This window comes from Alexandromys fortis, unplaced genomic scaffold, assembly GCF_014885135.2.
Source record: "Alexandromys fortis isolate MF-2015 unplaced genomic scaffold, M_Fortis_MF-2015_v1.1 scaffold_132, whole genome shotgun sequence".
Lineage (NCBI taxonomy): Eukaryota > Metazoa > Chordata > Mammalia > Rodentia > Cricetidae > Alexandromys > Alexandromys fortis.
Window position 1 is genome coordinate 1,207,078 of NW_026068055.1, and position 14,767 is coordinate 1,221,844.

The 14,767-nt window shown below is 37.2% G+C and overlaps 2 protein-coding genes across 2 annotated transcripts in view; one reads left to right on the plus strand and one right to left on the minus strand.

Moving 5' to 3' along the window:
• Xrcc4 (X-ray repair cross complementing 4) overlaps positions 1 to 14,767 on the plus strand; it is a 208,004-nt gene that overhangs the window by 160,480 nt on the left and 32,757 nt on the right. The gene's annotated exons all lie outside the window — the stretch shown is intronic.
• Positions 38 to 523, minus strand: LOC126487184 (60S ribosomal protein L23a-like). Its single transcript, XM_050119856.1, has one exon. The coding sequence runs from the start codon at positions 506 to 508 to the stop codon at positions 38 to 40; it is 471 nt and encodes a 156-aa protein (XP_049975813.1). The 5' UTR covers positions 509 to 523.

The following is a 14,767-nucleotide window of genomic DNA, read 5'->3' on the forward strand; positions in this document are numbered from 1 at the left end:
AAAAGTGTATATTTAGAATTAGCCGGCTGAGCTCAGTTTAGATGATTCCGATCTTGTTGGCAACATCCAGAGCATCATAATCAGGAGCCAACCAAACATACGCCTTCTTCTCTCCGTCGGGCCTTATGAGGGTGTTGACTTTGGCCACATTGATGTCATAGAGTTTCTTCACAGCCTGTTTGATCTGGTGCTTGTTGGCCTTGACGTCCACAATGAACACAAGTGTGTTGTTGTCTTCTATCTTCTTCATTGCTGACTCGGTGGTCAGGGGGAATTTGATGATGGCATAGTGGTCAAGCTTGTTCCTCCTGGGCGCGCTCTTCCGGGGGTATTTAGGCTGCCTTCGTAGCCGCAGGGTCTTGGGACGCTGAAAGGTGGGCGATGTGCGGATCTTCTTCTTTTTGCGGCTGTGGACGCCTTTCAGCACTGCTTTCTTGGCTTTCAAGGCCTTCGCTTTAGCTTTGGCTTTGGGAGAGGCGGGAGCTTCCTTCTTCGCTTTCCGCGCCATCTTGACGAAAAGCGCAAATTTATTTTCTTATGAATTAAAATTCAGAAATGTATAAGTGGACTCTGACATAACTATTCCAGGAAGGATAGGTAGGGTCAATGGAGAAGTCACCGCTTTTGTGAAGTAAGCATGGGTCGTTGTACTGTTTCTATAGTCTGCCTGTCATGTTTTTCACAAATTGCTGTGTTGTATAAACAAAGGAATCGAAAGTATACCTCTTTCCAGAACAATTCTGATTCGGTTCTAGTTTTGGCCAGCAAAAATAAATAAATAAATAAATAAATAAATAAATAAATAAATAAAAAGAAAAAAGAAGAGAAAAGAAAGAAAGTTATAGTACAGAATTGTGCAACAAATGAGTGTCGTTCAAGGAGGAATTGTTGGTTCCATTACAATAGCCTTGATAAATTAAAAGTAATAAATTCAGTTGCAAACCACAAGTCTTTTCTTACAAATCTGAGTGGTATAATTTTTTTTCTGTTCCCGTTGCTATTTCCTCCGGGGTTTATTCATGGGGTGGAGCCATGGTCTGTGACCCCTCCGTTGTCACTCCACCCTCCTCAATGTGGCAGCTGACTTTCAAAAGCTGAGACCATGACGTTTCCCAGGACTTGTTATTCGCTTTCCAAAGCTCCCTTGCCTAAGATACCATGTCTCCTGGCATGTGTTCATTTAGAAAACTTAGGCCATCCAGCACTTAAATCCTCATTAGTAAGATAACACCCATGGCTGGGTGAGGTTTGGGAGATGGAATAATATGGTGAATCTCTGGCTGAAACCTAAGTGGCTCTCTTGGGACCAATGGACGTGGTGTGTCTGCAGGAATTTCAGTTTCCTTTCTCAACTCGTCCACTTTTTGTCAGAGAATCTCTGTAGGAAAAAGCTTCCAATCTGGCTTCCAATGCTGACTTTTCTGGCTTACAGATTTGAGTTTCTGTCTGATTTCTTGTCACCTTCTTTCTATAAGCAAGGCCATTAGCCGTGCTCTCCTTGCTTAGTGGCCTTCTGGTGTGATTGTCCAAGTTGGACACTTGATTTTTTACCTTTTTTTGAGGGGGAGTGTTTCAAGGCAGGATTTCTCTGTGTAGCCTTGGCTGTCCTGAAATTTGGTCTCAAACTCAGAGACCCACCTGCCTGCCTCTGCCCTCTGCCCTCTGCCCTCTGCCCTCTGCCCTCTGCCCTCTGCCCTCTGCCCTCTGCCTCTGCCTCCCGAGTGCTGGAATTAAAGGTGCGCACTATAGTACCTGGTCTAGATGTATATTTTATGAGACACAAAAGACTCTATATTTGTCCTAACAAATATAATGATAGCAGTAAGTACAGTAAGTACAGTCAGCACTTTAGTTAGCACCTGCTCTGTGTCCATCGTGATAACACACAAACTCTACAATTTATAACTTACAACTTAATCTTATCTGCACGAAACACACAAAGAAACTGATACAGTTGCTCAAGGATGTCATGAAAAAGGCATCCTTTCCCCTGGAAAAAAACTTGCCTCCCGGTTATCTTACTCTACAGTGAAAACCCATGAGGAGAAGCCAGTGATGGCTACATGTAGTTGCCGTCAAAATTAGCTCTGTACAGCATTGTTTTCTTCTCAGTGATGTTTTCAATAAACCAAGCAGATATCAGTTATTATTAACTATATATAAATATAAAACTATATAATAATAGTTTTCCTGCTTTAGAAGTCTAGATTAAAATTTCAGCTATTGACTTTATTATAATTTCTTTTAGTCATTTAACTATTTTATCCTAGACGTGGTTCTGAAAGAAAGTTGAGTCCTACTGGCCTGTGTCAACAGCTGTAAAGATGTGTAACCAGAATTAAAGGATTGCTCCAGTACAAGCATTGACCCCTAGTATTCTAGATCAGCCCATTCTAGAGTATGACATACCTAGCATTCATCAGGCACACCGCCAAGAAGTAATGCCACAGATGTTCTCCTGCTCTTTCTTCCCTGTTCTCACAGAGGTCGGGTCAGTACAGTCTTAAGTGGACAGGAGACTGGGAAAGAAGGAACGTTGACTGGGAAGATCCTGGAGTGTGATTGACGTTTTGCCCCACTCATAAGTTTTCAGGGATAGTGTGAAAGAAGACATTTTATTCAGTACAATGTCATTGGATTATGCGTATATGTGAACATATACATGTGTATGTAAATAGGTATGTACACACACAGATAATTTTTTCTCAAACTCATTGTATAGCCAAGGATGAGCAGAATATCTAGTCCTACTGCCAATGTCTCCTAAATGCTGGCATTATAAGTACGTACCTCCATGCCCAGTTTATATTGTACCGGGAATGGACGTCCTGCATGCCAGATGTACTCCCACCACCTCAGCTACATTGGCAGCCCACAGACTATCCATAGTGTTTGTAGACAGGTAGGCAACCCACGGTCCTAGGACACAAATGGAAAATAGCACCGCTCCCTATGGAATACTCTACACATTCCAACTGAAAGAGGAAAAATAAGGACAAGTTAGTTATATTAATGTTGATGTTTGACTCTTCCAACTTGGAAATTTATATAACATTTTATAACAGTTTTCTTTATTCATCTTATAAATTATGCAGACAGGAAATGCAGGCAGACATCTACAAATGTAATTATAAAATCCTCTTTGATGTGTCTCTTCTTTACAGTACCTCTACTGGTTTGGTTACTTCACTGGTTCAGTAAAAGCTGGAGTTCAACTTATTCAGCTTTCCCTTTTAAGGACAATTTGAAGACTTCTTTACATTTCGGAAGTAAACTACTGAACTGTACATCTTGACTCGTGTATTAAGTGTATAACTTAACATTTTAATTCCATAGCTAACATTTAACTATATTTTTGTAACATAAAATATAAAAAAAAACTGAGTTTCATGTTTATTGTAGAGAATTATATACAAAGGTAATTTACTATAGTTTTGAAATTTTTAAAATGTGCATCATTCATACTGTATGTGTTTTATTAGTACTGCATCATAAGTACCCTGCTTATGTTCTGTATGATGTGTGTTTTTGTAAAGATTATCTGCCAAAAAACCAATGTACATTACTTTGGTGTTTTGTAATCATTTTACTACAGTTTCACCTGGCAGTTTCTTGTCTCAAAAATGAGCAAAATAGTTGAATTCACTTTACTACTTAGATTAATGAAATTTTGTTCATTGAGACATCTTTTAATTTATCTATTTAGAGAGCTCAGGGGTTCTCTAAATTAGTACAAAATGTCTTAAGTTTTCCACAATTTTCTCTAATCTAAATAAATAAATTTTATCTTTTTTACTATTTATACCATAGGAACTTATAAATTGCTACCTAATTATCAATGCTAATGAATTTTAGCAGCTAAAATACATTCATTTTTCCACAATATAATGTGTCATCTTTGAAGGGGAAATGTATATCTATAAAATTATTGCTTTATTGAATTTTGTATTTTATTTACTTTAGATAGGTTGAGCCCTGGATAGAATATAAACAAATTTAGAAAATAAAATAAACTCTGCTGATAGCTTTTAAATTCTTTAAATAAGCCAGGCGGTGGTGGTACATGCCTTTAATCCCAGCACTCGGGAGGCAGAGGAAGATGGATCTCTGTGAGTTAGTTCCAGGCCAGGCTGGTCTACAAGAGCTAGTTCCAGGATAGGCTCCAAAGCTACAGAAAAACCCTGTCTCAAAAAACAAAACAAACAAACAAACAAACAAACAAAAAATTCTTTAAATATCTAAGTGAGTAAAATATAAACCAATATACTAAATTTATGTATCTTCTTGGGGGGGGGGGTGTTTGATACTCTCAAAAGCAAAAAAATCATATGAGAGACACACTGGTGATGTCGAGACATAAGACACAGAGTTTCAGAACTTCAGTTGTGTGAGTTTCAGAACTTGTGTTTATGACATTGAATTTGCTTATCCTTCCCACCATTTTAACTTTCATTAATAAATGAGAATATTAAGGGGCTGCACAGGTTGTTCAGTGATTAAGAGCATTTGCAACTTTTCCAGAGGAATCAAGTTCAGCCCCTCCCTCATGTAGGATTGCTCACCAGTGACCTCAGCTCCAGGGAATCTGACAACCTATTATGGCTTCTTAGGGCATACATGTGATATACATTCATACAGACACACATACATATGCATTAAAAAATTAAAATGTTGCCGGATGGTGGTGGCATATACCTTTAAACCCAGCACTCAGGAGGCAGATACAGGTGAATCTCTGAGTTCGAGCCAGCCTGAGCCTGGTCAACAGAGCAAGTGCCAGGACTTGCTCCATGACTACTGAGAAACCCTGCCTCAAAGAAACAAAAAATTAATTAACTGATTAATTAATTAATTAAAATGTTGATTGAAGTAATTATATATAAGACAATTATTAATACATTCACCTATAGGCATGTGCCAACACAGAAGTCAAAGCTTAACTTTGAAAAACTGATTCTCTCCTTATACCATGTGGGTTCCAGAAATGGAACTCAGGTCATTAGACTTGGTTACAAGTTCCTTTTCCAATTATGTCACCTCCTCTGCCCATTTATACTGGGTGGTGAGGTGTTATATAGAGTAGTGGACTTTCAGGGTACAATGTTGTCCCTTAGACATCCACGGTCCTTGTGTTACAATGACATAATCATTTCCAAGGCTTAGACAAGCAAACCTATTCTTAAAAAAAAATCTCTGCATACTATTCCAGTTAGATGTCTCAGTGGGTTAAGATGCTTGATGCCAAGCCTAACAACCTGACGTCAGTCCTCAGAACCCACATGATGGAAGGAAAGAACAATAAACTCAGACCTGCAAATAGTCCTCTGACATCCACACATGTGCCATGGTACATGTACACACACACACACACACACACACACACACACACACACACATCCTAAACAAATAAACCAGTATACTTTTTAAAATTCATGCATATCTAAATGCTTACCTACTTACCTACCAAGTCATTATGATTTTAGGTGCTTTGCTTTATGACAGCTGACTTGTAGGCACTATATAAGGCTTTTGGGAAAGATAGTGGATGGGAACAAGTCAGTCTTGAACCAGTGTCAGGAAGAGCATGTGGTTATCCCTAAGTATACCTGTACCAGATAGGTAGGTAGATAGATACTTAGCTAGGTAAATAGAAATGTGCAGTTTCTTTCTCTCTGTACATATGTTGTAATGTGAAGAACTAGTGGGCATTCTATGAGTAAGACAGAAAAAAAAAAGATTAAGCAAAACCACAAACTTCATAAAGAGAAGTGCAGTTTCCACGATTTCTCATAGACTACAATCTCAAGTAGAATATCCCTGAACTGATAAAAAGTGATCTGGAAGTACCCTGTTTCCTTGTTCCTTTCTGTTGGGAAACTGAAGGAAAGAGAACTGCCCTGGGATTCAGCGCACACATTAGCATGTTAACTTTATTGAATCAATACTTCCCAAATGTGTTTGAATTTAAAATCTTTTTAAACGGAGTGTTTTGTGGGATTTTATAAAATACTGGCCCAGAGCATTTTCTCATTAAAATTATTACAACTTGTACTAAATGTCCTCAGAAAAATTAGGGTTGAGTAAATTTTTCTCTGGTAAAAAGTTTGCAGTGTTTTATGAAAGGATTCTTCACCCACAAACTGAAACATAATTCTCATTGTTTGCCTTATGGTAATGAAATGTAAATATTGTATCTAAATGACATTTTAATGATGTTGTATTCCCCAAATCAATTCAATGTTGTAATTCCTTTCTGAAGATGATGTTAGTTTACAGTTCTGCAAGTTAACAAAGACAACTTCTTTCTCACTCCAGGCTATCTGGCATCCCAAAGCCCTGCACTCAAGGGACACTTGGGGCTCTCTTCTTTCTGCTCCGCCCCCTTCTCCTTTCCTCCTTTTTTCCTTTGTTTTTACTTGGTGGTGGTCATCTAGCATATTAAACATTTTCATAAACCCACAATTAAATCAAATGTGTTCTTTACTTATTCCCTGAACTAGATGATAAAAAAATATTTTTAATTTCTGTTCACAAGGAGAGAGAGTTTTCTGTAGCTTACCATATATAAAGTAACAGAAAAAGTGATCTTTTTAAGTCAATATATGGTAATTCTGCAGGATTAGTCATAATTGTCATAAACAATAAGAGCAACAATGAGGTTTATTACAAGCCTGTTTCTTGCCCAATGTAATTTTATTTAACAATTATGAGTTAAAATGTAAATGAGGATGTGTAACTTTGTGTTGGCCTGCTGACTCAGCTCTTCTTTCCAGGGACTCATTCCCAGGCCACCACATTGGAGACTCTGTGTCTAGTAAGAACCTCTCTTTCTTGTTCCTAACCAGTTTGTTTCTTTCTTCCCAAAAGAAATTGCAATCTTTTTTGTGACAGAAATCTCAGTGACCCTAAATTTTTAATTGAAGATAAATTTTCTTATTACAGTCTATTTTGATTATTGCTTCCCCTCCCCCAGCTCCTCCAAAATTTTTCTTCCTTCGCCAGCAACACGAATCAGCATCCTTTATTTCTCTCTTATTAGGATACAGGCAGACAATTTAATGATAATAATAAGTACGATGATGATAAAATAATAATAAAATTAGAAAAGTTAAAACAAACCAGATTAGCACAAAATGAACAGAGGAAAAGGAGCCAAAGAAAAAGCTCAGGAAACACATATAGACACAGGAACACACACAGGTCCCATAATAGTCACAAAACTGGAAACCATAATATTGAAAGGAAAAAGCATTACAAGGCAAAGAACATCCAGAAATGCCATTGAATTCACTTTGTGCGTCCTCGTTCACAGTACCCTGAGCCCTGAGGGGATAGGCTTGGTGGAGGCATCTCATATGGGACTGAGTGCTTCAAGGAGTTACTCTGTGCACACTGTCCTGCTATGGCTGCCTGTGTTTGTTCCTATCAGCTTCACAAAGAAGCTTCTATGATGATAGCTGAGCAAGACACTGACCTGGAGTATAGCTGAACGCCATTAGGAATTATTTCATTGCTACATTCCTTTAGCAGAAGAGTGGAATTTGTTTTCCCCTAGGTCCCTGGCCTGTGTGCTCTCAGGTCTTGTCCATCTAAGTAGTGGCAGGGTTGGGTTCCATTTAGTGGGGTGGCTCCTAAGTCAAATCAAATGTTTGTAGGTTAATCCCACAAATTGTTTCACTATTGCTGCAGCTAATCTAGCAGGTATGTCCCCATTATAGATAGAAGAGTTTGTAGCTGCTTTGGTGTTTACTTTTCTCCTTTGGTAGCTTTCAGAAAAACAAGAGCAGGTGTAGGCTCTAGGTAGACTCCAGCTCGACATCTTCCATGTTCAGTGAATTCTGTAGATGTTGTATTAAGCAACAGGGTCTTGCTGTCACTTTGTGGAGAGCAATCAAAAATATTGACAATAACCTAGGTTTTTTGGGAGTTCCCATAGGGCCCCTTTGATCAACACATCAATTAGATTTAATCCATTCTTAGAATCTGTTCTTAGGCTTTATCTGGTGACTAGAGATGTCTAGCAGTGGCTCTGTCTTCCCCATTACTTGGCAATTCCAATTAGATCACTTTTACATATGTATATATTATAGGAAACGTATTCTGTGTTAGATTTCCATATAACCCCTCATTTGGTCCTTAGGATTAACTTCTCTCCTCATATGCCCTCCCTCAATCCTGTCATTCTCCCCCACTTTAATCCTGTCATTCTAACCACCACTACCCATCCATAACCATCTGTTCTATTTCCCCTTTCTGGGGTGATCCAACCCACACATCTAGTCCCTTATTCTGTACCTGTTATATCAGATTATCTAAGAAAAATAATAGGCACCATAAATATATAAGCATTTTTAAAGTGTCCTTATCTTAGTTACTTTTCTATTACTGTGAAGTGATACCATGACTAAGTCAACTTATAAAAGAAAGTCTCTAATTGCTGGCTTGCCTACAGTTTCATGGGATAAGTTCATGACGATCGTGGTGGGGAACGTGGCAGTGGCCTGGCAGGCAAGGGGTAGGGTTACTGGTGTGAGCTCATATCTTATCTGTAAGTGGAGGAAGAAAAAGAATGGAGAGAGAGAGAGAGAGAGAGAGAGAGAGAGAGAGAGAGAGAGAGAGAATGAATGAATGAATTTTGCACACCTGGGCCATGGCCTGAAATGGGTCTTTTCTCACAGCCCACCCTTTGTAGCACACCTGCACCAACAAGATCACACCTCCTAATCCTTCCCTAGATTTTCTACCACCTAGGGACCAGCCATTCAGCTATGAGCCTTTCTGGGTTATCATCATTCAAACCACTAGAGTTTTTTTTTTTAATTAACACTACAAAAATAATCAATATATAGATATTTAAGTTTGGTTTCATAAAAATATGTATTTGGCATTATTATCTAATTATTCTGGATTGATTTTTAAATTCTTTTGGAACTGATAAGGATACGTTATTTGGGGATTTTTCTTTTCATCACAAATAGGTAAATATTCAATTTTGTAGACTCAAGAACAAAAGCAAAATCATGAGATGAAGACAACACTATGGACTTTTAATATCATTTGGAAGCAACCACGCATTGGAACTCCAGGTGATGCCATGGAGATACTCAAGCTCCTAAATGCATAGGAAGAATATTGGGAAAGTGTTTGTGCCAAAACCATAATTGAAAGATAGTAAGGTAGATCCAAAAAAAAAAAAAAAAAAAGATTTGGTACTGTTGCATTGTTACAGATGTCATGTGATGTTCTGAAGTAGTCTCAACATGGAGCTCTAACAGCAGAAATTTATCTTCATTATACTGAGCTATTAGAAGCCACAGACTCTCAGGTACATTCAAGACTCTCAGAACAACTGCTAAATCAACTAAGCAAAATATTTTAGGAGCAATAGATATCGAGCAGATAATGTGGTTTATCAAGGACAGGAGCAAAATTGCCATTACATCATGTTCTACTTGGACACCTTTTTGAAAATAAAATTCTTATTAGTTCCCAAACAATTAATAAGAAACTTGTACAGTACTCCATGTGCCTATGGAAGCTTGGGAAGATTTTAAGTGATTGATTATGTTATTTGATATATATTATCAAACAGTTTTTCTTCTGTATGTGATTGAAAGTAGCAAGAATTGGACTCTCAGAGACAAGTTAGAAGGCTATTCGATTTGGTGTTTGCCATAATATTAAAGGCATTTACAAACAGTATTTCCTTAAATATCAGGGATGAAGAAGTTTGTTTTCTTGAATTTTCTAAGGTTATGGAGTCTCTGTCTGTCTGTCTGTCTATCTGTCTCTGTGTGTGTGTGTGTGTGTGTACTTTCTTATGTTATACATAGGAAATTTAAATATTTATTCATTTCAGTTCACAGGAATATATTTTTGCTTTTGAGAACTGACTATAAAAACATATCTAACACTATGTATTTTATATGTCACAGTACTAAAGAGTGAGACTGTGGAACATTTTAAATGTCTCATATCTATGAATGTGTGTATAGCCGTATGTGTAGTAAAATAATATAGAAAAATGATACTAAAATTCTGCTTCCTTTACTTAAGTTATAAATATCTTTACCTTAAAGCCCGGTTTCTACGTGCCTTCTTTAAGGACTTTAAAACTATATCCTACCATATTCTTGTTCACCCTCAGGTTTACACTACTAACCACATAACTAGTGACCCTAGCTATGATTGGTATTTTTAGGGGCTGAGTTATTACATACCTTCTGAGCGTAGCTACATCTGTGCATGTGTGTTCTTTCGATCTGGGCGAGCCTTTGTATTTCCCATCCTGTTTATGATCATTTATTTCAGCTACTTCTGCTGCCTTTCCATTTCCGTTTTCTATGGTAGTTCTTACTGCCTACCCAAATCACCATTCTGTGCCTGCCAGTTCATCTTGGAGCTCATGTGGACGCAAACTTGTCCTGTAAGTGCAAGTCACTTTCATGCTTTGTCCCTGTCTCCCAAACTGTGAGCATCCCAATGCTTCACTGCCCCTTGAAGTTTAGGAGACTGAGCTCAAAAAGGAGAGTGACCTTAAAGGAACAAATAGATAGGAATATGATAGAAAATGTCGTTGACATTGTAGTAATTTGGACTTTAAAGTTGTCTGAAAACTGTGAGATGGCACTATAAATGTTCTAACAGTGCTCGGGAAATGTGTCTGCCATGTTTTAGTAGGTCAGATTTGTAAATCTTGTTATGTAGCTCTCCTAACTAAAGTTCATTTTCTTCTGTTTAGTGAAAAGAGATGTGTTAAAATCCCTGCTGTTTCAATAAACGTGCCTGCAGCTTTACAGTGCTCAGTCTGCAGCTGCATTGTTAGATAAAGTAGTTTTCCTGGAGAACAAGTTGCTGTTTATTATAAAATAGCTCTGATTATTTCTAGCAGCTCTGTTTTATGTGGTGTTAATATGGGCACAGAACTGTCTTTTGTTAGAATTTATTTGGTATGGGTGTTTTCCAGTCCTAACATTTTTTTATACCTTGTGTATGCCTGCAGTTTTGTCTCTTTAGATATACAACATTTAAATTGTTTTGACTTCCTTAAATCTGATAGATTTTATCTTTTTGCTGATTTAGAGGGGATGAGCTGCTTCTCTTTCTCTGACTCAAAAATCAAACATACTCTTTTAACTTTACATGATGTAAAATCAGTCAAGTACCCCCAAAACACTCCTTCAAACTGCAGAAGATTATTCACTGGGCAAGGTTTTCTGGTGTGCTCATTTAAACAATGATGCACTGTTACTTTCAGAAACCCAGTAGGAGGTTTTCATTTGAATGTTTTCACTACAGTGTTTAATAACCTATACATGTATCAAGACATCACCTGGTAGCCTATAAATAGTTTGTATGTCTTGATGTACCAAGTTATTTCTAGGAATGTAATAAATACGTGGTTGTTTTATTATGGTTGGTTGCCACATTTGAGCAAACACTGTCATCCTTTCTCCTGTTTCCATGTGTGTTTAGTTACCTATGGCTGGTTAGTTACCTATGGCTATAGTAACCACTAGGTACATGATACTCATTCTCTTCAGAATTCTTAGAATTCTGTCATCAAGGGGTTTTCTATGCTTTGTTTCTGCTACCTGAGAAAATTATTATATTGGTATAATTTAAACTAATATAAAGGTTTTATTGTTACCACACATACTATTAATTTCATCCTCAAATATAACCAAGTGCAGGTTTGCAGTTGTGGTGTAATAACAAAACCGCCCTGTCCTCTGGGGGAGTAGTCTACTAGAAGTTCCATCGGTGGGACGTTAGGCTTTGTCTGTGACTACCATGCTTCAAACTTTGTGAAAGTTGAAGTGCTAGTTCACTTAGCTTTATTAAACATCCTCAGATACAGAGAAGGAGATGGAGGGGTAGGAAGAGACTGGAAGAGGGAAGCTTTCTTTCTAGGACATCTAGAATACAGACTTCATGTATATTTTAGCTGCATTATTTCCCTACTAAATGCAGTTTCTCCGGTGCTATAAAAGCAGTAATAGTGTGTGCAACATGAGTACACAATCCAATTATTCTTTTGCATTTTGATAGAGGTTTATTTTGGGGTGGTTAAAACACACAGCACATACAAACAAAACAAAGAACAGTTGGAGTTTGTATTTTGTTGCTCCTTTATATTTTACATCACACCTCACTTCCCTTTCCTCCTTCCAAACCCTCCCATATAACTCTCCTTGTTCTTTCTCAAAGTCCTGATCCCTTTTTGTCATTATTTAGGGTATAGCTAGTTTAACTAACAAATGGATAATGAAAATGTAATACATATATACTGTGGAATACTCTAGCTCTAGAGGAAAGTAAAATCAAGAAATTACAAGTGACTGGGTGGAACTAGAAAAGATAATGTTGCGTAAAGTAAACTAGGCACAGAAAGACAAACATGGCATATTCTCTCTCAGTGGAGACTTTTCCCAGCAAACTTTCAGATCTCAGGGCATATCCTGCACTAACTGCAGAAGTAAGTCAGGAAAGTTAGAAGAGACCATTGGCACGGTAGAGTGTTGGGGACCCAAAGAGATGGGGATAAATAGCGGCTACAGGTAAATCTCTGATCTGGGAAATGGAAAAGGAGGGTTCTAAACAGGGAGGATGAGGGGAGATCTAAGATGGAGGGTAATAAAACAGTAAGAATGTCTGAAAAAGTCACAAGGAATCATGCTATTAAGTATCTACCTAAAAATCTGTGTGTAAGTATATGTATACTTTAAGTGAGATTTTCCCATTTGAGCTGATAATACTCTCTCAGGAGCCAGAGTACTAAAACATCTCAGTACCAATCATGAGAATCTCTCTTTTTAGTTTTTGGTCAAGGTTGCCCAAGAAACTCCAAAACATCACAGCCTATTGCTGTTACTCTTGGTTGCTCACAAGAAGTGGAAGGTAAGTCCTGCTGAAGACACCATGCAAATTAGACACAGGACCCAGGGGTCCTGGAACTGGAACTGACCTGAATGCCTTGCTCCCTAGGGACTAGCTTTCACAGTACCTGCCATAAGATGCCGTGGAAACTTCTAGAGATAAGCAACCAACAATCCTCCCTAGCTGTGATGCCTAGGAACCACAACCATGACCAGCATTACCTGATAGCACTAAAGGTGTTATAGTATAGCACAGACCTTACAGTAGCCAACAGCTCTCTCATTGCACTTGAGATCTGCTCACCAAGAGTGAAATCATGCCTGCTCTTGAAAACCAGACTGCTACTCAGGTCTAGTGAAGTCATGGAACTTGGAGAAGACCCTCAACTGCCTCTTTACTAAAGTTCTTTTCAAGTAGGAAATATTGTCCAAATACCTAGACTTACATATTATTAAAAACAAACACTCAACTTCTTAAGCTTTTGAAAATTATCAATATTTAAAATTCCATAAAGAACACTGTTACAGGTAAAGTTAATCATATGGGAAAAGAGGTTCAAAGTACACAGGCTTCAGTTTAAACAAGCATAAACAGCCACATTCAAAGAGAAATCTCTTAAAACGGTTGCTTGGAATAATTAAAAATAGCAGCAAACAAAGCAGTGATGACCACACTGCAGTAGAGTCCCATGACGACTTTCCACACTCTTCCCATCACTACTGCAGTAGAGTCCCATGACGACTTTCCACACTCTTCCCATCACTACTGCAGTAGAGTCCCATGACGACTTTCCACACTCTTCCCATCACTCGCACTCCTAAGTCAGTCCTTCCAGAGACTCCATGGAGGAGCCACTGGTGCAAACTGCATTGTGTAGATGAAGAAACTGAAGCACAGAGAGTTATGGATGATGAGCGATAGAGAAGGACGTCAGAATTGATTAACAGAATCGTAGGCGCAGACTCCATGTTGTATTGCTGCCGTAGCAGTGAACTGTATCAACATCCTTTTCACCTGTGTACAAAACGCGTTTTAAGTATATTTTATTTGAGAATTAGATTCAACAAAACATTCATTTTTCATAATTATAATATAATAGAGGACACATCACATACATGTGTGGCTAATAAATGTTTTTATAAGAAAATTAATTAAAATTATAATTTTGTGATTTTATAAAAGTAATATTATTTGAATACATTATAATGAAAATAGCAGAAGTTATTTATAACACCTCAAAATTATTAAATTATAGCAACTTTTTAACATGAGACAATTAAATTTTTATTTTTAGTTTTATTTTAGTTTTTAATTAAACCTTTAATTTTATAGTACTGTAATTTAGGAAAATTAAACATAATCTAGCAAGAAACCTACAATTAATAAGAGAAAAAATACTGTTAAAGAGACAAAGATGAATAGTTAACCCAAATATTGTTAAATGATTTATTAAGTAAATTGAGAGTAAAATAAATAAGACAGTGATTCAAGTGAGGCTAATTTCTTGGTTTAAATGTTGCAAATATAATGATGGGAAACTTTGATAATATTGTAAATGATGTATGGGAAATAAGGAAAAATTTAAGCATTAATAAAATTCATTTCTTTGAATTCAGCCAACTAAATTGTCTGAAAAGAATTAGACAAGGAATAGATAGAAAGGAAATCATAGATAACCCAGAATGGTGGCTAATATAAAAATAATAACTCTAATAAAAAGGACAGCCAGTTAAGTTACTCTTGATCTTGTGTTTCAGAACTCAGTGCATAGATATTTTCCCAAAATAGAAAAGAATAAATGTATCCATGCTTCATACCAAATCTCATAAATCATTTTTCAAACACTCTGAGCTTAGTAAAGATCCCTGTATTTGTAAGACTTGAATCA